Below are 27,023 nucleotides of genomic sequence, written 5' to 3' on the forward strand. Positions count from 1 at the left end.
GGCCGGGAGCCGGGGGCGGCGGCCGACAGGGCCTAGGCCGGGCCGGGAGCCGGGGGCCGGGGGCGGCGGCCGACAGGGGCTAGGGCGAGCCGGGCCCGGGAGCTGGGGGCGGCGGCTGACAGGCGCTAGGCCGGGCCGGGGGCCGGGGGCCGGCGGCGGCGGCCGACAGGCGCTAGGCCGGGCCGGGGGCTGGGGGCAGCGGCTGACAGGGCCTAGGCCGGGCCGGGGGCTGGGGGCCGAGGGCCGGGGGCGGCAGTCGAGAGGGGCTAGGCCAGGCCGGGGGCTGGGGCCGGCGGCAGCGGTGGCGGTGGCAAGAGGAATTACCCAAGGCCCAAGGTAAGAGAAATCCAAGTAAGACGGTAAGTGTTGCGAGAGGGCATCAGAGGGCAGACACACTAAAACTAAAACTACAGAAAACTAGCTAATCTGATCACACGGACCACAGCCTTGTATATCTCAATGAAACTAAGCCATGCCGTGTGGGGCCACCCAAGACGGATGGGTCATGGTGGAGAGGTCTGACAGACTGTGGTCCACTGGAGAAGGGCATGGCAAACCACTTCAGTATTCTTGCCTTGAGAACCCCATGAACAGTATGAAAAGGCAAAAGGATAGGACACTGAAAGATGAACTCCCCAGGTCAGTAGGTGCCCAATATGCTAATGGAGATCAGTGGAGAAATAACTCCAGAAAGAATGATGGGATGGAGCCAAAGCAAAAACAATACCCAACTGTGGATGTGACTGGTGATAGACGCAAAGTCCGATGCTGTAAAGAGCAATATTGCATAGGAACCTGGAACGTTAGGTCCATGAATCAAGGCAAACTGGAAGTGGTCAAACAGGAGATGGCAAGAGTGAACGTTGACATTCTAGGAATCAGCGAACTAAGATGGACTGGAATGGGTGAATTTAACTCAGATGACCATTATATCTACTACTGTGGGCAAGAATCCCTTAGAAGAAATGGAGTAGCCATCATGGTCAACAAAAGAGTCCGAAATGCAGTACTTGGATGCAATCTCAAAAACGACAGAATGATCTCTGTTCGCTTCCAAGGCAAACCATTCAATATCACGGTAATCCAAGTCTATGCCCCGACCAGTAACGCCGAAGAAGCTGAAGTTCAACAGTTCTATGAAGACCTACAAGACCTTCTAGAACTAACACCCAAAAAAGATGTCCTTTTCATTATAGGGGACTGGAATGCAAAAGTAGGAAGTCAAGAAACACCTGGCGTAACAGGCAGGTTTGGCCTTGGAGTACAGAATGAAGCAGGGCAAAGGCTAATAGAGTTTTGCCACGAGAACGCACTGGTAATAGCAAACACCCTATTCCAACAACACAAGAGAAGACTCTACATGTGGACATCACCAGATGGTCAACACCGAAATCAGATTGATTATATTCTTTGCAGCCAAAGATGGAGAAGCTCTATACAGTCAGCAAAAACAAGACCAGGAGCAGACTGTGGCTCAGATCATGAACTGCTTATTGCCAAATTCAGACTTAAATTGAAGAAAGTAGGGAAAACCACTAGACCATTCAGGTATGACCTAGATCAAATCCCTTATGAGTATACAGTGGAAGTGACAAATAGATTTAAGGGACTAGACCTGATAGACAGAATGCCTGATGAACTATGGACAGAGGTTCGTGACATTGTACAGGAGACAGGGATCAAGAAAATCCACATGGAAAAGAAATGCAAAAAAGCAAAATGGCTGTCTGAGGAGGCCTTACAGATAGCTGGGAAGAGAAGAGAAGCGAAAAGCAAAGGAGAAAAGTAAAGATATTCTCATCTGAATGCAGAGTTCCAAAGAATAGCAAGGAGAGATAAGAAAGCCTTCCTCAGCGATCAGTGCAAACAAATAGAGGAAAACAACAGATTGCGAAAGACTAGAGACCTCTTCAAGAAAATTGGAGATACCAAAGGAACATTTCATGCAAAGATAGGCTCGATAAAGGACAGAAATGGTATGGCCCTTCAGAAGCAGAAGATATTAAGAAGAGGTGGCAAGAATACACAGAAAAACTGTACAAAAAAGATCTTCACGACCCAGATAATCACGATGGTGTGATCACTCACCTAGAGCCAGACATCCTGGAATGTGAAGTCAAGTGGGCCTTAGAAAGCATCAATCCGAACAAAGCTAGTGGAGGTGATGGAATTCCAGTTGAGCTATTTCAAATCCTCAAAGGTGATGCTGTGAAAGTGCTGCACTCGATATGCCAGCAAATTTGGAAAACTCAGCAGTGGCCACAGGACTGGAAGAGGTCAGTTTTCGTTCCAATCTCAAAGAAAGGCAATGCCAAAGAATGCTCAAACTACCGCACAATTGCACTCATCTCACATGCTAGTAAAGTAATGCTCAAAATTCTCCAAGCCAGGCTTCAGCAATACGTGAACCGTGAACTTCCAGATGTTCACGCTGGTTTTAGAAAAGGCAGAGGAACCAGAGATCAAATTGCCAATATCCGCTGGATCATCGAAAAAGCAAGTGAGTTCCAGAAAAACATCTATTTCTGCTTTATTGACTATACCAAAGCCCTTGACTGTGTGGATCACAATAAACTGTGGAAAATTCTGAAAGAGATGGGAATACCAGATCATCTGACCTGTCTCTTGAGAAACCTGTATGCAGGTCAGGAAGCAACGGTTAGAACTGGACATGGAACAACAGACTGGTTCCAAATAGGAAAAGGAGTACGTCAAGGCTGTATATTGTCACCCTGCTTATTTAACTTATATGCAGAGTACATCATGAGAAACGCTGGGCTGGAAGAAACACAAGCTGGAATCAAGATTGCCGGGAGAAATATCAATAACCTCAGATGTGCGGATGACACCACCCTTATGGCAGAAATTGAAGAAGAACTAAAGAGCCTCTTGATGAAGGTGAAGGAGGAGAGTGAAAAAGTTGGCTTAAAGCTCAACGTTCAGAAAACTAAGATCATGGCATCTGGTCCCATCACTCCATGGGAAATAGATGGGGAAACAGTGGAAACAGTGTCAGACTTTACTTTTTTGGGCTCCAGAATCACTGCTGATGGTGACTGCAGCCATGAAATTAAAAGACGCTTCCTCCTTGGAAGGAAGGTTATGGCCAACCTAGATAGCATGTTTAAAAGCAGAGACATTACTTTGCCAACAAAAGTCCGTCTAGTCAAGACTATGGTTTTTCCAGTGGTCATGTATGGGTGTGAGAGTTGGACGGTGAAGAAAGCTGAGCGCCGCAGAATTGGTGCTTTTGAACTGTGGTGTTGGAGAAGACTCTTGAGAGTTTCTTGGACTGCAAGGAGATCCAATCAATCCATCCTAAAAGAGATCAATCCTGGGTGTTCATTGGAAGGTCTGATGTTGAAGCTGAAGCTCCAATACTTTGGCCACCTCATGCGAAGGGTTGACTCATTGGAAAAGACCCTAATGCTGGGTAGGATTGGGGGCGGGAGGAGAAGGGGACGACAGAGGATGAGATGGTTGGATGGCATCACCGACTCGATGAACATGGGTTTGGGTAGACTCCAGGAGTTGGTGATGGACAGAGAGGCCTGGCGTGCTGCAATTCATGGGGTCGCAGAGAGTCAGACACGACTGAGAGACTGAACTGAACTGAACTGAACTGAACATGAGTCATTGGATGTTCACTGGAATCTTCATGTTGTGATTTAAAAATCATGTCTTTTAAAGTTCATCTCTTCTAGAACATTTTTAATAAAAATAATTTAATAAAGAGTAAGATTTAATTTAATTTCAAATTTGATAAATTGTCCATTACTCAATAAACCAGAGCCCGATGCATGCTTGAGATGCAGTTCAGACTACAGTCGTTATAGATGATCACATTTTTTTAACTAGAAGATCTCTTATTTAACATCATGAATGGAATAATATTGTTTTACCTCTAAAGAGCAGATAGATAAGGATTAATATAGCCTAAGACTTGAATCCTTATTTGTTTGAATATGTATGGTGATATGAAAAGGTTTCACTCATTTCTTTCAAAGTTAAGGCACATCCACGTCATTATTACATAAAATGTAGAAGGCTGTAGGTGTATTTTTAAGTATATATACACACATATATGTTTATATATATGTATTTTGTATATATATACATAAAAGTATATATACATACAAACATACATGTGTGTGTATATATGTATATTTATTATATGTGTGTATATATACACACACACATATATGTAAAATCCTCTTATCATGAACAAAAATAATTGATTTATATGCTTACATAAAATGATAAGTTGAATTAGATAGTTTGTTTTAAAGATTTCTATTACAGCCTCTTTTACTGAGATGGAGAGATTGCAGGTAATCCAGCCACTCAGTGTGGAATCAAACTATGGGTTCTCCATAGCTAACGAAGCCATCCACCATATAGTGTTTTTCTCATAATATCAACTCATATTTTTCAGATGCCTTCCTTTTTTTAAATGGTGAGGTAAAGGGGAAATTGGGATTCTACGTTGCGTTACACATAGTAGGCACTCATTAAAACAAACTGTTTCCTAAGTCCTTCTCTCCTGCAGTGACCTAGAGCATCTTCCTCTGAATGGCTTGGCAGTTGTGGTTAGAAATAAGCAGTATTATTACTTGCTTGAAGTCATATGTATAACTTGTATGAAGTTCAGTATGTAGCTAAAACATGATCTTTTTATTATTGTATTTTCTGTAAATATTTCTGGGTTAAACCACAAAGTAAAGGCAAAATGTAAATGTAAAGGTGTCCCTGTTTCTCCTTGCCTTCTGTGTTTTCTCTTCATTTGTTAGGAAAGGCTCACATGCTTGTTTCCGTTTATGCCCATTATTTGTCAGCAGAAACTCACGGAATAATCATACATTTAGCCAATTAAATTTTAAGGAGATTATCTAAAAATTATATATAAATTATATTTATTATAAACATATATAGATATACATTTCCATATATATGTAGTTATTGTTAGATATTTATACATGTTTAAATAAAATGTAGACCTCTTCCAAAAATTTTTTGCTTAAGTGAAAAAAGCTTCATGATCTTTGGAAATTGATTTTTGAGATGTTTAAATTGTTGATCTTTTTACTCATGTATTGTATATTTCAAAACATTGTACTTTAAATCCCCACATAAAGCCAGACAATATAGTTTATATTTACCATACTTAAAAATGACTTATTTTCCCATATTAGTAATAAAAGTGATGTCATTTTTTTTATTGCTTACAGGTTTCCAAAGTCCTTATCCTAGGATCAGGAGGTCTGTCCATTGGTCAGGCAGGTGAATTTGATTACTCAGGATCGCAAGCTGTAAAAGCCATGAAGGTGAGAGACCATGATCTTTCCTGGAATTAATATACTCCCTTTAATGAGTCTAATTAGTATTTTATAATTTAGATTTATGACACTACCTCTTTTCAAAGTCACTATAATTAATTTCTTTCACTATTCCTTACACATCTTATATAAAAGGAAGTTTGATCACAGACAAGATTTTTAACTTTCTCAACCGTGCACACCTGCAAATTAAGAAGATTGGATTGACCTCCAAAATTGTCTAAGATATCCCTATTTAAACTAAAAACATGTAAGTCTACACTATAGATATTACTTGTTAAGGCAGTGAGCTTTTAAAGCACATTTGTCTTTTGTGTGAAAGAGAATTTGGGCATACCTGGTGCTGTAGAGTACTTCGAATGTTCTAAGGGATGCTTCACGCTTCTCTTTGGTTGAAACGGGGAAGATCCAACCAGAGGAGCAAAGGCAACAATGCCTTTTGTCCAAGCTTTAGAAGTTATTGTGGGCCACCTAATTTCACCATCTGTGACTTGGACTGGATGACCTACCAGGATAGTATAACTGGATTTTTGAGTGGAATAGAGGGTTCGATAACTAAATTGTAAAGAATATCCTCCCTGTTTCTTCAGTCTCTGAAAATCTCCCCCATCTTTATCATAGTAAAATAAACCTGTAGAAAACTCACTGTACATGTATGCTATTTCTGTTGAAGAACTAACTTGGCTTCTCTTTGGTGTCCTTATTTCCAGAATAGTCCACATTTTAGTGTTAATCAGGCCATCCAAAGGCAATGTGCGCTCTCTGTGACCTTGCCACAGGTTTTGTGGTGTCAAGCCACTCTTACAAAGAGACTTGGCTAGGAGAGAGCTACAAAGGGAAGGCAGCAAAAGGCCAACCAACATGAAAGATGGTCAAATTTTCCCTTTTTCTCTTTATTTTATTCAATATTCTATATACAGAGATTTTTCTCCTGACAGATGTCTGTTGAAAATAGACACAGCCCTCTGCCCCAATTGCTTTACTCTTCTTTCCATTTGTTTTTATTTTTAATACTCTTCTCCATACACCCATGTGTGTTCACCCACATGCACACAGGCTTTTTGTGTACATTTTCAAAGTGTGCTTTGTTTCACAGTTCAGTTCAGTTCAGTTGCTCAGTCATGTCCCACTCTTTGCGACCCCAGGGACTGCAGCATGCCAGGCTTACCTGTCCTTCACTATCTTCCGGAGTTTGCTCAAATTCATGTCCATTCAGCTGGTAATGCTATCCAACCATCTCATCCTCTATTTCACTGTACTGAGGTTAAACTTATCTTTAGAAAGATAATTAGTGAGTGTCCAATGGTTAAGATTGGTTAAAACACAATTTAAATGTGTTCAGAGTTTAGAACACATTTAACTAGGCTGCAATTTTTTATCCTATTTGGTAGTTTTATTAAGAACTAATATTTTCATAGGTAGTGTTAATATTTTTTATGTGCATTACAGCCAAAAGGTGAAGTTATACATTTTAGATGAAGAATAGGAATTATTAGATATAGTATGGTGATTAATTAAGAGGTTAATAGAGATGAATTTATGAACTAAATATTAAAAATCTTAGATTATACATATATATTATAGCTGGAACTATATTAGAAAAAATGATGTAACATTTATTAAAATGGTTTGAAATTATTTCTAAGTTTTAAAATGAATAGAAACTCATTACATGCATTTATGTGACCTTTTCCAATGTAATTTGATTTATAAAAATAGCTGTATTCATTGTATAGCACATGCAGGAAAATACTTAACAAATATACTTTTCTGTTGTTACTTTTCTAGAGCAGTGAGACCTTCTATAACTTCTGTTAATGATGTGTGCTTCATTTGGACTTAATTATTTAAATTCTCGGAGAAGGAAATGGCACCCCACTCCAGTATTCTTGCCTGGAAAATCCCATGGACGGAGGAGCCTGGTAGGCTGCAGTCCATGGGGTTGCTAAGAGTCAGACACGACTGAGCGACTTCACTTTCACTTTTCACTTTCATGCATTGGAGAAGGAAATGGCAACCCACTCCAGTGTTCTTGCCTGGAGAATCCCAGGGATGGCGGAGCCTGGTGGGCTGCCATCTATGGGGTCGCACAGAGTCGGACACGACTGAAGCGACTTAGCAGCAGCAGCATTTAAATTCTAACTTATATTTTAAATGCATCTGCTTATCTTTATGTTCAGTTCAGTCGCTCAGTTGTGTCAGACTCTTTGCGACCCCATGAATCGCAGCACGCCAGGCCTCCCTGTCCATCACCAACACCTGGAGTCTACCCAAACCCATGTCCATCGAGTCAGTGATGCCATCCAGCCATCTCATCCTCTGTCGTCCCCTTCTCCTCCTGCCCCCAATCCTTCCCAGCATTAGGGTCTTTTCCAATGAGTCAACTCTGCATGAGGTGGCCAAAGTATTGGAGTTTCAGCTTAAACATCAGTCCTTCCAATGAACACCCAGGACTGATTTTCTTTAGGATGGACTGGTTGGATCTTCTTGCAGTCCAGGGGACTCTCAAGAGTCTTCTCCAATACCACAGTTCAAAAGCATAAATTCTTCTATGCTCAGCTTTCTTCACTGTCCAACTCTCACATCCATACATGACTAGTGGAAAAACCATAGCCTTGACTAGATGGACCTTTGTTGGGAAAGTAATGTCTCTGCTTTTCAACATGCTATCTAGATTTGTCATAACTTTCCTTCCAAGGAGTAAGCGTCTTTTAATTTCATGGCTGCAATCACCATCTGCAGTGATTTTGGAGCCCCCAAAGATAAAGTCTGACACTGTTTCCACTGTTTCCCCATCTATTTCCCATGAAGTGATGGGACCAGATGCCATGATCTTAGTTTTCTGAATGTTGAGCTTTAAGCCAACTTTTTCATTCTCCTCTTTCACTTTCATCAAGAGGCTCTTCAGTTCTTCTTCACTTTCTGTCATAAGGATGGTGTCATCTGCATATCTGAGGTTATTGATATTTCTCCCGGCAATCTTGATTCCAGCTTGTGCTTCTTCCAGCCCAGTGCTTCTCATTATGTACTCTGCATAAGTTAAATAAACAAGGTGACAATATACAGCCTGGACGTACTCCTTTACCTATTTGGAACAGTCTGTTGTTCCATGTCCAGTTCGAACTGTTGCTTCCTGACCTGCATACAGGTTTCTCAAGCAACAGGTCAGATGGTCTGATATTCCCATCTCTTTAAGAATTTTCTACAGTTTATTGTGATCCACACAGTCAAAGGCTTTGGCATAGTCAACAAAGCAGAAATAGATGTTTTTCTGGAACTCTCTTACTTTTCGATGATCCAGCAGATGTGGTATCCATTCAATATTTTGTTAATAATACTCTTTATAAAAAACAATTCATTACATTGTTAGAGACGACTCATATTGAGGAAAGGACATAGGACTTGAATCCTAAGACTTGGATTACATTCCTAATTTTGTTTTTTTATCACCTATGTGATCTTTGGCAAGTCACTTAATCTTGTTAAATCTCAATTTCTTCATCTGTAAGGTGAAAACTTCTTTCACAGTTTTGCTATAAAAATCACGTATATTAAGTAAAAAGAACATCACAAGTTTTAAATTCACTATTTGAATTTAAGGTAGCATGAAATATATCTCGTTTTTTACCCAGACCCTCCGCCTAAGGATATGTAGGGCTTTTAAGGATGATTTCTATACTTTCATTTGAATATTTTGTTGACTTTTTAGAAGAGTTCAAAATTGACATGTTGATGAGTGAAAAAAATGAACCATCTGGCCATATTTCATAATAATTATTTTACTAACTGTCACCCTTATCCTGGTTTATAAAGTTATTATCCTTAGTACCCTACATGGAGAATTATTTTAGGGGTCTCTCCAGATGTCAGGAATGAGATAGGGCTATGAATATCTTCACACACACACATATACACAAATTTTTATATTTTCATTTTTTTTTTGCCATATGGTCATTTTCTTTTTATATAATATGTATAAACAGTTGTATAATGCTCTTTGTCAAAGCACTACAGCAGGCATGAAAATCTAAGGAAAATGGAAACCAGCAGAAGGCTCTCAGTGCTTCCATCTAGACGAGAATACATTATCTTGCATTTAAAGCACATGCTCAATGTTATTTTTCAAGAGACATTAGGAAAGGAAGCAGTTTTGATGTTGTCTTTTTTTTCCATTTTGTATTTTACTCATTCAGAAAAATTCAGAATATTTTATTCTTTTAAAGTCAATTGAGCTGTAAAGTTGCATAGTAATTTCGGACCTCTTTTGATGTTGTCTTTTTTCTCCATTTTGTATTTTACTCATTCAGAAAAATTCAGAATATTTTATTCTTTTAAAGTCAATTGAGTAAAGTTGCATAGTATTTGCGGACCTCTGGTCAAATTCTATAGAAAACATCTCCAGCTTTGCTTGATACATGTAGCAACAAGGAATTTAGAATGATTGTCATGAGGTAGCAGCTCTTTTTGGACAGTTTTATTTTCAAGCAATTTTCTTTCTTCCTCTCACCAAATGTTTGTCATCTTTTAACTTCCATTCACAATGGTCCTGTTACTGATCTCTGCAGCCCATGGAATAACCTAAAATTTTGTTACCCAATAATACTCTTCATTTGAATTATGACTATTCTCTTTAGATCACGTGTTAAGATTCTAAATCCTTTTGTTTCTTTCAGGAAGAAAATGTCAAAACTGTCCTGATGAACCCAAATATTGCATCGGTGCAAACCAATGAAGTGGGCTTAAAGCAAGCAGATACTGTCTACTTTCTTCCCATCACCCCTCAGTTTGTCACAGAGGTCATCAAAGCAGAACGGCCAGATGGGTTAATTCTAGGCATGGGTGGCCAGACAGCTCTGAATTGTGGTGAGTTCTTTTATTTGCAGAGTTTTGATTTATGTACTTATATGTAACAATTGTTTTAATTTATTTAACAGTTGTGCTCTGTGTGTTCATAAAAGCTTTCCTCTGTGTGAGGAAGCTTAGCAAACAGCCACCTGATAATGTCACATGATGAATATTACCAGTTTATTTCCCAGAACAGCTGGGGGACAAAAGGAAAACCTTTTGCTTTAATGCTTTGTGGTAGTTAAGTAGGTTTTTTGGAGTCCCTCCCTCTGTCCCATGATACTGCTTTTCTCTGCTTCCAGTGAAACTCTGAGAACTATTATGAATGAAAAATGAGAATTAACATTGATTAAGTGCTCTGTGACACATAAATATATGTGTCACATATATTTTCATGGTCACATAGATGAGTCTCTCTATCATCCCTTCATACAACTGCTGAGTCCAAGCTCTGTCCTATTTAAAATGTTTTAAACCTTTAGAAATAGATCATTATTGAGAATCCCATTGCTAGTTCCAGGAAGCAGTTGGTGATGTAATGTGTATATCAACTATAAAATGTAGTGAAAATTAGACATCAAATTAGTGGGAACACAAACAATTTTGATAATTTTTAGCCCAGATAGATACCCATATCAACGGGATTATTTAAATAAGAGAAGTTCATTATAGGAATAGACTTTCCTTAGAAGGAAAGGAAATATACTAAAATCTTAAGCCTTACAGTAATCCTATGATTTTTATTAATTAGAATAATGATTTTTATTCTGAGAATAAAAGTGAACATACATCTAATAGTAGCACCAACAAAGTACATGTGTGTGCTAAGTAGCTTCGGTCATGTCCGACTCTTTGAGACCCTATGGACTGTAGCCCTCCAGGCTCCTCTGTCCATGGGATTCTGTGGGCAAGAATACTGGGGTGGGTTGCCAAACCCTCTTCAAAGGGATCTTCCCAACCCAGGGATCGAACCCATATCTCTTAAACTTCCTGCATTGGCAGGTAGGTCCTTTACCACTAGTGCCACCTGAAAAGCCCAGTACCAACAAAAACTTTTTGGAAAAAAAATTCTGAAGATATTTTAGCACCAACAAAATATTTTGCTAAAATGTCTTCAGAATTTTTCTTTCAAAACTTTTCTTTACCCTAAGTGTAATTCTTTTGTGGACCGATGGGGGCCTTTTGTAGTTAAGATTTAAAAAAATAAAGTTGCATTGAGATATCTGTTATAGAAAACATAAGTTATTTTAAAAAACAGATTTATTTTGCTTATTTATTACTGTTATTTATTGGTTTGTTTATTTTGTTGTTGTTCTGTAGGAGTGGAATTATTCAGGAGAGGTGTGCTCAAGGAATATGGCGTGAAAGTCCTGGGAACTTCAGTTGAATCTATTATGGCCACAGAAGATAGACAGCTGTTCTCAGACAAACTAAACGAGATTAATGAAAAGATTGCTCCAAGCTTTGCAGTGGAATCGGTAGGAAATCTTTGTTCTAGAGAAGCAGGGCCATTATGTGTCTTGCATTTAGAGGCAATGATTTGTCATGCCAAAAAATAATAAAGTGTTTTATTTGCATATATTTTCTTCCAGAAATGTGCTAGTACTTCAGAGACACTGTGTATTAATTGCAACATTCAATACTGAAACATTAGGGATACATATTAATATTTTATTTTATGAAAAGGGAGGCATAAACCCACAGGTGATGTGGTTTATCAATGGCTGAAGTGCCCTGAGTATCAGATCTCCTGAATCAAAACAAAGAACCATATCAACTTGCAATGCCAAAGTAATTTTTACCTTCTTCCTGGGATCAGTCACACATTTTGTGAGAACGTCCTGCAAATGGGAAATGATTGATTTAAAATTTTTTGTTAGAATGTAATAAACATTTTACAATAAAATCATCTACAAAGCCATTGGATCTAATCAGTAATATTTATAATTGAGAAACCTGTGGCTTAGTTGTTTAAAGAGGAAAGTTTGTTTTGCATTTCTCTTAATCATGTTCCATTGTGTCCTGTACCTATTGATAGGCTTTTACCAGGTGCCAGGAAAAGGTCAGAATTTCTGTACATCTGTTTTTGTCTGTGACTTTATTCCTGATTTCAGGCATACAGTCAGTGAAATGGGGGTAGTGGAAGCAGTTTCTGATGCACCTTCCCCATTGTAGAAACAGGCAAATCTTCTGGGATAACGCAGGTACAGCTGGGACAGCTAAAGATGGGCTATGTGTGTTTTCAGAAAAGAGCGTTATCAAGTACATAGCATGTTGCAAAGCTGTCAATCAGGAATAATCCCAGGATAGCTCTGCTGAACATTTGGAAACCTCCTGCTATACATTTATTCTTTCATTGCCCGATTTAATTATGTCCTTGCTTCCTTAGGATGAGAAACAGGCATATGGGAAAGGTATAATTACACTCTCATTGGTAGTGTAATAATATTCCATGACAGAAAAATATAGCCACCATATGTTGTATTCTGTAAGTTAAAAAAAAAAAAAAAAAAATCCAGGCTTCTGGGACTACTCTCCGACTGAACTTGAAAAATGAAAAGTCTCGTTCTATATAGCGTTCCAGTTAGATTTTGTAGTAGAAAACCTGTTTTGTTAAGAGGTGAAGATTTTTAACTGAATTTAAAATTTCAATATGGCCCTCATTCTCAAATTAATGACAATTATTTTGCCTTTGGTCATTGTTTTATTTTTTATATTGCAAAATAAAATTTACCCCAAAGGGATTAGAAAAGAGCCTTCACTGTGCATTAAAAAATCCTAAAATTTAACTTAAAATTCTTAAAATAATACTTGTTTTTCAGAAGGCAATGAGGGAATAATCGAACATAGTCTTTTTCCACAAAAAAACCGATACACTTGAATCACCAGACTCTCTTGGTTGGTCTTTTCTGCTAGTGTGGTCAGCATTTACAGCTTTGAGTTTGTGTTCTTGTTGACAGATTGAGGATGCGCTGAAGGCAGCAGACGCCATTGGCTACCCGGTGATGATCCGTTCTGCCTATGCCCTGGGCGGATTAGGCTCAGGCATCTGTCCTAATAGGGAGATCTTAATGGACCTCAGCACAAAGGTATGTGTTTTTGCAGACCAAATTCTTACCAACCAAGAAAACTCCCTGATATACTCTTTCAATTAAAGAAAGTTACATAGATTTTTAAAAAATGACCTTTTCTCTGTTTATAAATCACTGTCACATCTCTAAATTGTTTTCCAAGAGATGACAGTTTTGAAATGGAAGTACAGTGAAGTTATTTACACTGGACACTACATTAACCCAAGGTCCCTCCTCACTGTACTGTCTACTGATTTCATTGATAGGCAGCCAATCCAATTCCATCTCCCTATGCTTCAAAATCTGCTCCAAAACATGCGTGATATTAAACTTATTTTAGTGGTTTAAAAAAACACCCAGAATATAATATTCCATTTTGCTGTTATCTTTTGAAACAATTTGATATGTATGGTGTCCAGTAAGGGAAATGTAACATACTGAGCAGCTTAGCTTTACCTCAAATTTAGGTGTCTAAATAAATACAATATAAACTTCATAGTATCATGAATGAGTGGTTTCTTTGCCAACTGCCACACATACATATAAGCAAAAGTGAGATTTGAGTGCTTACAATTTACTTTTCAGCAAAATCACTCTAACGCATTTCTGAGTACTTCTTTTCTTAAGTATTAAAGGGAAAATCTTCAGAAAATTCAGATATGCTCCAAAAAATAGATATTAACACAGAAACCATGCTCCATGAAAGCAGTGACTTCTGCTCACACTTAATGAATGTGTTTGTGCCCAAGAGGCTCATATAACTTTCCATGGGGCAGTTATGGATACAAAGCTGACAGAATTATTATGATGGCTATTTTGGGGGGGGGGTGTTGAGTAAATATCAAGCAGAGTTTATACCTTTATCATTACTTTTTGGAGTGAAACAAAAAAAGATGAGGTCTTTGAATTTTTGTAAGATTTTGAGAATAGATAAATAAAGTTAAATGTATTTAAATAACTGCAGGGCTTCCTTGGTGGTTCAGTGATAAAGAATCCACCTGCCAAACAGGAGACATAGGTTTGATCTTTGGGTTGGGAAGATCCTCTGGAGAAAGAAATGGAAATCCATTCCAGTATTCTTACCTGGGAAATGCTATGGATAGAGGACCCTGGCAGCCTACAGTCCATGGGGTTGCAAAACAGTCGGACTTGGACTTAGCAACTAAACAACAACAAAATAACTGCAATGGCAAATTTACATGTCCAAAACTTGGACTGAGTTTTTCTAAAGTTGCCAAAACAAACTCCCACAAAGGGAAACATATCTAATATAAACGTTTCTTGTTTCCATTCTGGACTTCTGAATCATGTATTTAAAGAAAAGATGCTTATGGAGGTATACATTTTTTTTCCTCTAGCACATTAGATGTTCCTAATGTTTTTAATATTAACAACCATGTTATTACTGTCAATCATGACAATGCATATTTATTCTCAATTAAAATATTTTTTACAGTATAAAAGCATTCTGAATCCTCAGTCATCTAGAATATTTACAATGAAGATTACCTTTGGAATGGGATACTTTAAAATTATTTATACAGCTGGCTTTTCCCATGAGAAAAATGACATGTATTGTTATACTCTAAGCAAAAGAATCTGCCTGCAGTGCAGGAGATCTGGGCTCAATCCCTTAACTGGGAAGATCTCCTGGAGAAGGGAAAGGCAACCCACCCCTATATTCTTGCCTGGAGAATCCCATGGACAGAGAAGCCTGGTAGGCTATAGTCCATGGGATCACAATGAGTCGGACACAATGGAGCGACTAACACTTTCACTTTCAAGCTACCCCTTACTGTCTTGATATTATATTTAGCTTCATTAGAAACTGCATTAACCTGATGTAGGTCCTTAAATTAATCTTTGTATAAAATCTGAGACTTAAAAGAAAAAGAAGCTGAGGCAACAATGGAAGCTGATCTTAATTGTCCTTGTGTCCAGTCTATTCCATTAGAATGCAAAAGGCTTCCCCCATTCATCTCCTTTGTTTTCGAGATTTCTTCTATTAGCAGGTAATCCAAATGATAAATTAATCATTATTAAGTTGTTCACACTGGCTACAGAGTTTCTTAACCACTTTGAAAACCTCATCATGGGTAGCTGTGAGGACAAAAGTGTTACATTTTCAAATGCACATGCTGGAGCCTGTAGTGTTGACCGAGGTTAAAAAAAATAGTGTTGAGGCACATCACAGAATAACTTACACTGAGTTATTATTTCATTATGGTACCTGCTAATAATTTGAAAAAGTTCAGACTACTTTGTCCAGTTGCTTTTATTTCCATCACCAATCAAATCTATTATGAGACAAAGGGACATTTCTTCCTTGGATTTTTCAGCAACTAAATGTCCTAAGGTTAGAGACTGCCTCTTTCAGATTTTGGGTTCAGCATTCCACTCACCAATGGGTACAGAGTAAATAAGGAATGATAATTATACTAATTCATATCTGTTTAATCAGGCATGCATGATATATGACTCAATATTTAAGCACTTAGGCAGTGATTACCCATAATAATAGCTGCATATGATTCTTCTAATTCCCAACTTTCATATGCCATCTTGGCTAACTGTTTACAACCATCATCATTTCCTTTCTTCTCCTCATCAACATCAACTGACTTTTATTGTGTATGTTCTTTACAAAGCATCCTCAGCTATTTTAGAGAAAGACAGAGTCTTTAGACTTATTTTTCCATATTTATTTGCACTTATCACATTTTCTGGTTTCACAGAAGCCTAGCTACTGAAATAATTTCATTTTCCTTTGCCTGATTGCTCAATTATTTTCTCTTTTGCCTAAATTAGTTTGATTTAATGTCATATCAGCACTTTGAATGGCAAGCCTCAATAATATAAATCAAGCATATTCACTGCAGGATGCTATTCCTAGTACCTCACTGATTTTGTGACACATGGTGCCTTCTGGAGCATAGAAAAGGATGGAGACTAGGCTTGAGACTTCAGTGGGACCAGGGTTTAGGCTGGGGCACTTTGCCAAATACATTAAAGCTAGTTCTTTTCTTACTCTTTGATTTCTTTTTTCACCAATTTCCAGGCTTTTGCTGTGACCAACCAGATTCTGGTGGAGAAGTCAGTGACAGGTTGGAAAGAGATAGAATATGAAGTGGTCCGAGATGCTAATGACAATTGTGTCACTGTCTGTAACATGGAAAATGTTGATGCCATGGGTGTTCATACAGGTAGGCAAGGAATCTTCAAGCATAATGGTAATGCCTTCAACTCATGTCTCTGATGGCTCAAAGCACTTGTTATTAAGTTCCTTTCTTTAAATTAATATTCTTAGCAGGCACAATAGTGATAAAATTTTACGCATACATAGTATTTCACAGTTTTGAAAATACTCCCATATTGAATTTCATCTTCACAAAAACTCTCTGAAGTAGGGGATGTAGGATTATCCTGATTTCACTTGAGGAAGGGGTCAAATATAAGCAATATGGTGAAGGTAAAATATGTAAGACTTGATGTTAATAAGTAGGGCATGAGATTAAGAAGGCTTAAAGCAGACTGAGTTTTAGTCACCAAGTGAATAAGAAAATAGCCACAGTAAATAGAAATAGATTAAATAAACGGATTTCTCAGGAAGTGAAGCTAGTTAGACAAGAGAGCAAAGATGATGACTTAGGATTTAGAAATGCTAAATTTGAAGGGTGGGTGGAAATCTCTAAAAGAGGCTTGAGAACATGGAGTTGTAATACAAGAAAAAGGATAGAAGTAAAGAAGTTAATGCAAGGTTCTTGGAAGTCTTGGTATAAAGGAAATAGTGGAAACTAGAAGCATAGACTAAGTATTCAAGACCATGGGTGTTTAAAGAAAACTAGGGTCAATGATCAAACCCTGGGAAACAGATTTATAGGGCAGAAGAAAAATAAAGGATTGGTGTTGAAGAAAAAGAAGGGAGTGATAGTTACCAAGTAAGCCAATGTAGGCACAAATTTTATAAAAGAGCTTTGATTTTGACTGTAGCAAATTCTATGAAAGGTCAAGAATGAGGATTTAATGTTGCTTTTGGATGTTTAAGAGAGCAGTTTGAATGCAAGGTTGGTTATGTGAGCCATGTGGAAAGGAATTATATGGCTATGAGTGATGAGTAGAACTGTTAAACTTTCAAGAGATTTAGTCATTAAGGAATGAGAGATGTTTCTTGTAACCATCTGGCAGTTGGGAGAGGGGCTTCTTGAGCTTGTAGTGACTAGAGCTTGTTTGCAGGCAGAAAGGATGGTGACTAAGGGATAACGGATTGAAGATACAGGGGGCTGTGATGGGAGAGAAGTAAGAAAATGGGAAGGGATGTGATACAGAAAATTGATGGATGAGCCAGTCTAGGTGAAGAGGAGTTGATATTTCATGGAAGGAAGAACTTGAGAGATGATTTATGATACAGAGAAGAGAAACTGAAGAAGTTAATGTCAATCGAGTAAGTAGATGACTAAGCCTTGATTGCTGGATGCATTTGGGAAAGCTTAGAGTGATTTCTGTAAACATGTCTGAGTAATGGGCTTCCCTGATAGCTCAGTTGGTAAAGAATCCGCCTGCAATTCAGGAGACCCTGGTTCGATTCTCGGGTTGGGAAGGTCCGCTGGAGAAGGGATAGGCTACCCACTCCAGTATTCTTGGGCTTCCCTTGTGGCTCAGCTGGTAAAGAATCTGCCCGCAATGCGAGAGACCTGGGTTCTATCCCTGGGTTGGGAAGATCCCCCAGAGAAGGGAAAGGCTACTCACTCCAGTGTTCTGACCTGGAGAATTCCATGGACTGTATAGTCTATTATCCGAGTAATATAGGTGAAACAATCGGAGAGAACGTGCCTTGTATGTATTTCCTTAAAATAATTCTATTTCCAGCAAACCCTTAGCCTATTCTGTGTCTTGGGTCACACAAATGGATTGTTAGGTCACTAAAGTTGGTTGTTTAGATATGCTACCAAATAACAAGTGTTTCTTGGATGTACAGGTGATTCGGTTGTTGTGGCCCCTGCCCAGACGCTCTCCAATGCGGAGTTTCAGATGTTGAGACGTGTTTCAATCAATGTCGTTCGCCACTTGGGCATCGTGGGTGAATGCAACATTCAATTTGCCCTTCATCCTACCTCAATGGAATACTGCATCATTGAAGTGAATGCCAGATTGTCCCGAAGCTCTGCCCTGGCCTCAAAGGCTACTGGGTAAGACCAGAATGATTTGACCATGGGTCTGCAGATTCTTTACAGACTGATTTGGAAAAGTGACAGCTAGTGAAAGACTGTGCTGCATTTGCAAATTATAGTCCCCATTTCTGTAGGCTGGCTCCCAGTCACGTCCTCTATGAACATGGTTATTAATGAGCTTGCTGCCAGATTGAGGCAAACGGTTTTGTGAGCTGGCTTTGTTTGCTGGCTAATCATAAACTAATCAAAATCTGGGTGGTCAAAACCGGCTGTGAGAAATCTGCTTCTTAATTGCGCTTTGCAGATGTTGTTGAAAAGTACAAATTAATCCTTAATTTTAGTCCTCAACTATCTTTTTCAGGTATATAGCAAGCGTTAGACAAAAAATATAGTTCTCTTGACTCAAGGATGTAATACACATTATTTTATTTCAGCAAAACTTCACAGGACCAAACAACATGGGGTTTGTCTATAGGTAAATCTCACAACTGAAGGAATTTATATTTATTTAGCAATTGCTAGCAAGCACAACTGCAAGGAAAATTAACTAACTTCTTCTGTATCTATTAATACATTTAACATCTGGTATTTAAATTCCATGGCATTTAAATGAAAATATATTTACCTCTAAAGATATTTTGGGGGCTTCTTTGGTGGTGGCTCAGATGGTGTATAATCTGCCTGCAATGCAGGAGACCCAGATTCAGTCCCTGTGCTGGGAAGATCCTTTAGAGAAGGGCATGGCAACTTTCTCCAGTGTTCTAGCCTGGAGAATCCTATGGACAGAGGAACCTGGTGGGCTTTATAGTCTTTGGGGTCACAGAGTCAGATATGACTGAGCAACTAAGCACACAAAAAAGATATTTTTATGTAGCTACACAGTTCATTGGAAGGTCTGATGTTGAAGCTGAAACTCCAATACTTTGGCCACCTCATGCGAAGGGCTGACTCATTGGAAAAGACCCTGATGCTGGGTAGGATTGGGGGCAGGAGGAGAAGGGGACGACAGAGGATGAGATGGTTGGATGGCATCACCAACTCGATGGACATGGGTTTGGGTAGACTCCAGGAGTTGGTGATGGACAGAGAGGCCTGGCGTGCTGCAATTCATGGAGTTGCAAAGAGTCGGACACGACTGAGCGACTGAACTGAACTGAACTGAACACAGTGCTTCATGGAGTGTGTAAGGAGTGTTGACCTAAACAAGAGTCAGGGAAACTGAATTACCCTTTTCATTCTTCCACTGACTGTGGGACTTTGGATACATTAATATTGTCTCTATCATTTTCTTCACTTGTTAGATTGGGAAGTTGTACTAAAGGACTCATATATAATTCTATAGTTCTATGAATTGATTTTTCAAATACAATTACCCAAACTGACATTCCAGAAAAGTATAATCAAGTTTCCAGAATATTAGTTTGTAAAGAACCCAAAGTTCAAAGATAATTTGGAGACAAAGCAAGGACCCAAACTTTCAAGGACTGCATTTTATGGTCATTACATACTCCATCGTTATTGTTGTTGATTAGTCGCTAAGTCATGTCCAACTCTGCAACCTCATGAATGTTCCTCTGTCTATGGAATTTTCCAGGCAAGAAAACTGGAGTAGGTTGCCATTTCCTTCTCCAGGGGATCTTCTTGTCCCAGGGATCAAACCCGTATCTCCTGCATTGGCAGGCAGATTCTTTACCACTGAGCCAGCTGGGAAGCCCACATATGCCATAGTCCCAGCTAACTCCACCGTCTTCCCCTGTATATATTTTTATAAAAGAATATTTTGTAGATTCTTAGTGAAGGTTATACACAAGTGAGTATTTATAAAGGAAACTATTGATTTTGGACTGAAGAATTGTAGGTTGGGAGTTGTAACACTGCATGTCAGGCATAGAGAGTGAACTCTTTTGTGATTCATGCCTCTGTACTTTGTTATGACTCACTTTGTTTTATAAGGGGCTATTAAATTTACATACAGAACCAGAAATCAGGTATGCTTTATACCCTGATGTGAAATAATACAAAAATTTCTAAGAAAAGCCAGTTTATATTTTGAACTGTTGTTAATACTTATTGCTGAAAGAAATAACTGTCTCCTCTTTTACAGTTACCCATTGGCATTCATTGCTGCAAAGATTGCCCTGGGAATTCCACTTCCAGAAATCAAGAACGTTGTATCAGGGAAGACATCAGCCTGCTTTGAACCTAGCCTGGATTACATGGTTACCAAGATTCCCCGCTGGGATCTTGATCGTTTTCATGGAACTTCTAGCCGAATTGGTAGTTCTATGAAAAGTGTAGGGGAGGTGAGTCCTTAGTTAATTCCTCTATTTCACTCTTCTCAGTTATTTTGTCAAACCCTTAATGTCATTGAAAATCTTAAGTTTCCTTGGTTACTGGGTTCTTGACTGGAAGATACTTCAGTTCAGTTCAGTTCAGTTGCTTAGTCATGTCCGACTCTTTGCAAACCCATGGACTGCAGCACACCAGGCTTCCCTGTTCATCACCAACTCCCTGAGCTTGCTCAAACTCATGTCCATCGAGTTGGTGATGCCATCCAACTGTCTCATCCTCTGTTGCTCCCTTCTCCTCCTGCCCTCAATCTTTCCCAGAATCAAAGTCTTTTCCAATGAGTCAGTTCTTTGCATCAGGTGGCCAAAGTATTGGAGCTTCAGCTTCAGCATCAGTCCTTCCAATGAATATTCAGTGTTGATTTCCTTTAGGATTGACTGGTTTGATCTCCTTGCTATCCAAGGGACTCTCAAGAGTCTTTTCCAGCACCACAGTTCAAAAGCATCAATTCTTTGGCATTCAGCTTTCTTTATGGTCCAGCTCTCACATCCATACACGACTACTGGAAAAACCATACCTTTGACTAAAAGGACCTTTGTTGGCAAAGTAATGTCTTTGCTTTTTAATATGCTGTCTAGATTGGTCATAGCTTTTCTTCCAAGATCCTGGCTGCAGTCACCATCTGCAGTGATTTTGGAGCCTGAGAAAATAAAGTCTCTCACTGTTTCCATTGTTTCTCTGTCTATTTGCCATGAAGTTATGGGACTGGATGCCATGATCAGTTCAACTCAAATTAGTAAACATTTCCTGAGTTTGTCCCTTGGACTGCAAGGAGATCAAACCAGTCAATTGTAAAGAAAATCAGTCCTGAATATTCATTGGAAGGACAGATGATGAAGCTGAAGCTCCAATACTTTGGGCACCTATGTGAAGAACTGACTCATTGGAAAAGACTCTGATGCTGGGAAAGATTGAAGGCAGGAGGAGAAAGGGACAACAGAGGATGAGATGGTTGGATGGCATCACTGACTCTATGGACATGAGTTTGAGCAAGCTCCAGGAGTTGGTGATAGACAGGGAAGCCTGGTGTGGGGCAGTTCATGGGGTCACAAACAGTTAAACACAACTGAGCTACTGAACTGAACTGAACTACTACATGTAAACACTGGAATGATAGAAATAGTGAATGAGATGTAGATAATGGTGACACATTATCTCCAGCTTGTAAATTCAGAATATATTAACTGAACGAAGTATAATATGAATTAAGCTGTGGTAAAAGTTAGAACACAGTATTTACAGGCAGATGTTATGCAAATGCAGTTAAATAGGGTCAGGGGAAGCCTCAATGGTCATTCCATTGAAAAATGGTGTACTCTTCATTTAATGGATATGAATTTTAATAATGTAAAGTATTTAAAAGCACAAATTTTGTAAAAAAACTTACATATTCTATTATTACATTTGCTTCTCTTTTATTGAATGTACTCCATATATTGTCATGCACTCAAAAATAATAAAAATTCATGATAAGTTACTTATAGAACTAGTTACTGATACTAAAAATTTTATAAAGTACTCTGAAAATATTTTCTTAATTTGATAATACTATAAAATACCTTATTTCTGCTACTCTCTTCTATGCTTAGGCTAGCAAATCTATGAATACATTGTCTAACTCTTCAAATACCACTATGCTTCACAAATTGCATATCTGAATTGGACTAACATTTTCTTTATCCTTTTCTTGAGTCTCTCCCCTTATTTCTAATTAGATTTGGAGCAGTGTGAAAAGGTTATCTGTTTGACTTTAGTGATCTTTGAATATGTAGCTTGTCACACAACTGACATGAAGATTTACTAAATTGACATTAATGAGAATTCCAGTCTATTTGAGGCCTCATGGAAGTTTACTGAAGGCAGTGTTATGACTGTTATTATTTTAAATTGTAGACCAAAAATGCATAGCAATCTATTATTCCATGGAAAGAATCAAAGACAGTGTTTATCCACTGAAAATAACTGGATAGGCTTTAAGGTTGATTTAAGTTTAGTTCTCACTTGTAACTTGTCCAAACTAAGTCAGTGTGTGGTTTTCCTAATTGATTAGTGTACAATCAGCTACAAAGATTGTGGGAAGATACGTTGAATTTGTCATGGGGAATTTAGTCTCCATCTATATTCAGAATCTGAATCGGTCAGTATTTGCTATAATTCTCAAGGTTGTATTAATATTAATGCTTAGCTGTAAAGAAAGCCAACCTGTCTTGGATACTGACTGATTCCCACTTAGAAATAGTTCTGTTTTTGTGTTAATATATGTCTTTTCTCTTCATTTACTTTTTATTCTAAAGGACATCTGCATGAAAGCAAGATCTTTTTAAGGAAGGGTCTTGATGTTCTGGCCACAGATTCTTTTTTTTTGATGCTATGGTCCAGAGCAAGTACAGGTGATTTCTTCATCAGTCTCATCAAATCAAGCTAAATTCCCTAAGTGGTAAAAGAGTGACCTAATGATGTTAAAGACTCATTACATCAAAACCATGGTAAAAAGGGAAGGAAGACCTATGGCTGATTCATGTTGATGTATGGCAGAAACCAACACAACATTGTAAAGCAATTATCCTCTGCTAAGTCGCTTCAGTCGTGTCCGACTCTGTGCGACCCCATAGACGGAAGCCCACCAGGCTCCTCCGTCCCTGGGATTCTCCAGGCAAGAACACTGGAGTGGGTTGCCATTTCCTTCTCCAATTATCCTCTAGTTAAAAACAAATAATTTTTAAAAAGGCGAGGAAGAAAAATAACTTAAATTTTAGTAGCATCCTTCCTTTATATATCTTGTTCCTAAGTCTTTTCTGAAAAATATTCAGTTTCTAGCTTTGTTACAAATTAAAAATATTCAAGCTATTTTTAAAAATACGAGTCTTAAACCTGTGTTACAGGTCATGGCTATTGGTCGCACCTTTGAGGAGAGTTTTCAGAAGGCATTACGAATGTGCCATCCATCTATAGATGGTTTCACTTCCCGTCTCCCAATGAACAAAGAGTGGCCATCCAACATCGATCTCAGAAGAGAGCTGGCAGACCCATCCAGCATCCGCATCTATGCCATTGCTAAGGTAGTACATGACAAGGGGCCCTGAGCTACCTTTTATTTTCTTTTCATAATATAGTCAGTCTGGACTTCAATGTAAAACTGAATCACAGCGTGGTATTGAATTCAGGGATTTTTGGAAAGTTTTTAATTCTCTTTAATAGTATTAAACTGGAAATTTATTTCTATGGACTTAATCAGATCATTCCATAATTAATGAAAAATTTTATTTTACTTTAAGCCTCGACTTAAGGAGAACATTGCATTATTTTTTAAAGATTTTTTTTTAATGTGGATTATTTCTAAGTCTTTATGAATTTGTTACAATATTGCTTTTGTTTCATGTTTTGGGCTTTTTTTTTGGCTACAAGGAATGTGGGATCCTAGTTCCCTGATCAGGGATCTAACCTGTACCCTCTGCATTGGAAGGTGAAGTCTTAACCACTGGGCCACCAGGGAAGTTCCAACATTGCAGTTTTAAAGAATGATTACATAGATTAAATGTTCTTCTGTTTTAGTGCAGATATTATCAATACTCTTAAATATTTGATGAGATTGACTTTTGATTTCCCCTCACTCTCATTACTTGCTCATTGAAAAATGGGAAAGATGCATAAAATGGTATCATTTAGTATGTATCACCTAAGACTCCAGAATAAACTTTATTTATTTGGTGGTCCTTCTGTGTTTAAACAACAAACTCTAAAGAACTTCCATGATTATAGGCTTTTCTATGTAATTGTATTATTGTTCTTACTTAGAGAACAAAAGAGCCCCACATTTCTCACTTCCACCCACTAGTTCCCTTTAATGTAAATGAAATGCCATCTTAATCTCCTTTCATGTTTACTATGCTTAGAGTTTTGAGGTTTCAGTTCATTTGATTTTATAAAAGGTGATTTTGGTAGCTAAGATCTGTCTGGTCAGAAATCCCTGAATTGCTTTTTGACATTTAAGGAAGCTTAGGTATTAATCCTCCAACAGTATCAAACCACGCTGAAGCTGCAAAGCCCCACTGACCATTTTATGTGTGTATATGTACATGTGGAATGAGTTGATGAAAATATGAAATTTGTCATGGGAATCTGTCTCTGTAACTTGTCTTTGTGCACGTCTGCGTGCTAAGTCACTTCAGTCGTGTCTGACTCTTTGTGACCCAATGGGCTGTAGCCAACCAGGCTCCTCTGTCCATGGGATTCTCCAGGCAAGAATACTGGAGTAGGTTGCCATGCCCTCCTCCAGGGAATTTTCCCTGGGTCATGGGAATCTTCAAACCCACGTCTCGTTTCTCCTGCATTGACAGGCGGGTTTTTTACCACTAGTGCCACCTGGGAAGCCCCAGCTTGTCTTTGTGGTGACAGAAAAATGCTGTTAGTGACTTCAAACTCTGCAACTTTTATGCTCATATGTAGAAGGAGGGGAGGGAATGTTTCCTTCATTACATTTAATGTGTACCTGCCTCACCTTTGTGGTTTCTAAATGCAGAATAATTTCATTTCCATTGCAATTCTGAAGTAGTCTGAGAGATACCAGTATTTTTTGATTGACATTTCTCAGTGTTGAATCTCAAAGGAATAGAGAGTTAACATTTTTCCATGATGGTAGGAATGATACTAGTGATGAGAAGTTGTTTTAGAAAGCCATTTCACTTCTTTATTGTTCTTATTTCAGACTTCTGTTTAAAAAGCAACTTGTCACATTTATACATGTATGTATATGTGCATGTGTATGTATGTGTACATATAATTTTTTTTCCAGACAAAGAGCAGTAAATAGGTCCCCCACCCCCTTGAGTCTAGTCATCATCCTTCTGCCATTTTGAGGTGGATGAAAAAGGGGAGTATTTCCAAGTTCTTAGTGAGGCTGTAAAACTCAAGAAAACCTCTCATTCTTTTCTAACAGACTTATAAAGGATGGGAATTCAGGGAAAATGCATAGAGATTCTTTCTTGTACAGAGTATGAGCATGAAGTGCAGAGCCTGAGGTATAAATTATTGCCTGCCAGCGTGCCGGGAAAAGGAACTGATTTCTGTTTGTTAGAGGTCATCATTACTGTTCATTTCCACAGCAACCAGGAACTTTGTGATTTTGACAAAGAGTGTAAGGAGTGTGGAGGGCTGAAGGGGAAACAGAATGAAGGGAGTGAGTAAATCTTCACTCACTTTCATGATTCTTAGAAAGGGCAACTTGCTCTGAGGTCTGATTTTTGCAGCAGTCTTATTTCAGGATGACTGGGTCATCACCTCTTTTGATTTGGGGAGCATACAGGGCATTATTTTAGATTTAGTGAACATTAGAGTAACCTCAAGTGTGTTTGGGGTCATTATGAACTTCATTACAGCTGTGTGACATGGCAAAGCTTCAGCGCTTGAAAGGCCGGATCTAACTGTGGATGTGATTCTAGCTGTCCTTTCTCACAGTAAAATGACTACAGATTCTAGGTCCTCCATCAGTCTCAGGATAATTACTGTGTGCAACTGTATGAAAATGTCCTTGGATCTGTCAAAAGTGTCACTACCTTAAGGTTCTACCCCCTCACAGTGTTGATGGTCAAGTAACTAATTGTCCCTTTAGTCACTTGGCAAATAAAGCAGAATCAAGTCTTTGGGAACCTAGCTGTAGTTAGAGGGAGAATTAAACAAACAAACAAAAAACAGAAATATGTTTATGAAAGAAACATGTCTTTGAGTATTCACGTTAGAGGTCATTTTATTTTAATCTATAGAATTATGAGTTATGTTGTCTCTCAACATGTATGATCATGGTTTCTCTGATACTAGAAATGAGTAAAATTTTTTGAAAAATTAAGCTCTCTGAGTTGAGATATAACAGCAGTTATTAGATACATATATTTCTTAATGGGATTTAAAAATATAGTGTGCCATTCTAAAATATGTGTTTTGAAGTATTATGTGATTATTGTTTTTCATTGAGTATGAATGTGTATATAAACATTGTAAAGAATAAGAGTACATACCTTTTGAAAGTGAAGGTTTTGGCTTTGAGAGTTTATCTCTTCTTTCAGCTGTCTTTTGTACTCAGCTCAATGACCCATAGTTGTAATTTTACTTTTGAGAAGTTGCTAAAGTAAGCTTGAGTAAAAAGCTGAGCTGCTTATCAGAAGTTATTACTACATTGTTTTGGAATATATTAGGATATTGTAAAATGCCTGTCTTAGCACAAAAGTCGTAGAAACAGATTCAAAATATTTTTTTTTGTT

General features: G+C 38.2%; 1 protein-coding gene across 1 annotated transcript in view; it reads left to right on the forward strand.

Annotated features, from left to right (window-relative positions):
- Positions 1–27,023, forward strand: part of CPS1 (carbamoyl-phosphate synthase 1) — a 144,072-nt gene that overhangs the window by 43,362 nt on the left and 73,687 nt on the right. The window contains exons 13-20 of the mRNA XM_081582737.1: positions 5,229–5,324; positions 10,010–10,199; positions 11,502–11,659; positions 13,142–13,270; positions 16,311–16,455; positions 18,228–18,438; positions 20,525–20,723; positions 23,652–23,828. Coding sequence (XP_081438863.1) covers positions 5,229–5,324; positions 10,010–10,199; positions 11,502–11,659; positions 13,142–13,270; positions 16,311–16,455; positions 18,228–18,438; positions 20,525–20,723; positions 23,652–23,828 — 1,305 coding nt within the window. The remainder of the gene's footprint in view (positions 1–5,228; positions 5,325–10,009; positions 10,200–11,501; positions 11,660–13,141; positions 13,271–16,310; positions 16,456–18,227; positions 18,439–20,524; positions 20,724–23,651; positions 23,829–27,023) is intronic.

Source organism: Giraffa tippelskirchi, chromosome 3, assembly GCF_054371585.1.
Source record: "Giraffa tippelskirchi isolate mGirTip1 chromosome 3, T2T-mGirTip1v1.2.pri, whole genome shotgun sequence".
In the NCBI taxonomy this organism is placed as follows: domain Eukaryota; kingdom Metazoa; phylum Chordata; class Mammalia; order Artiodactyla; family Giraffidae; genus Giraffa; species Giraffa tippelskirchi.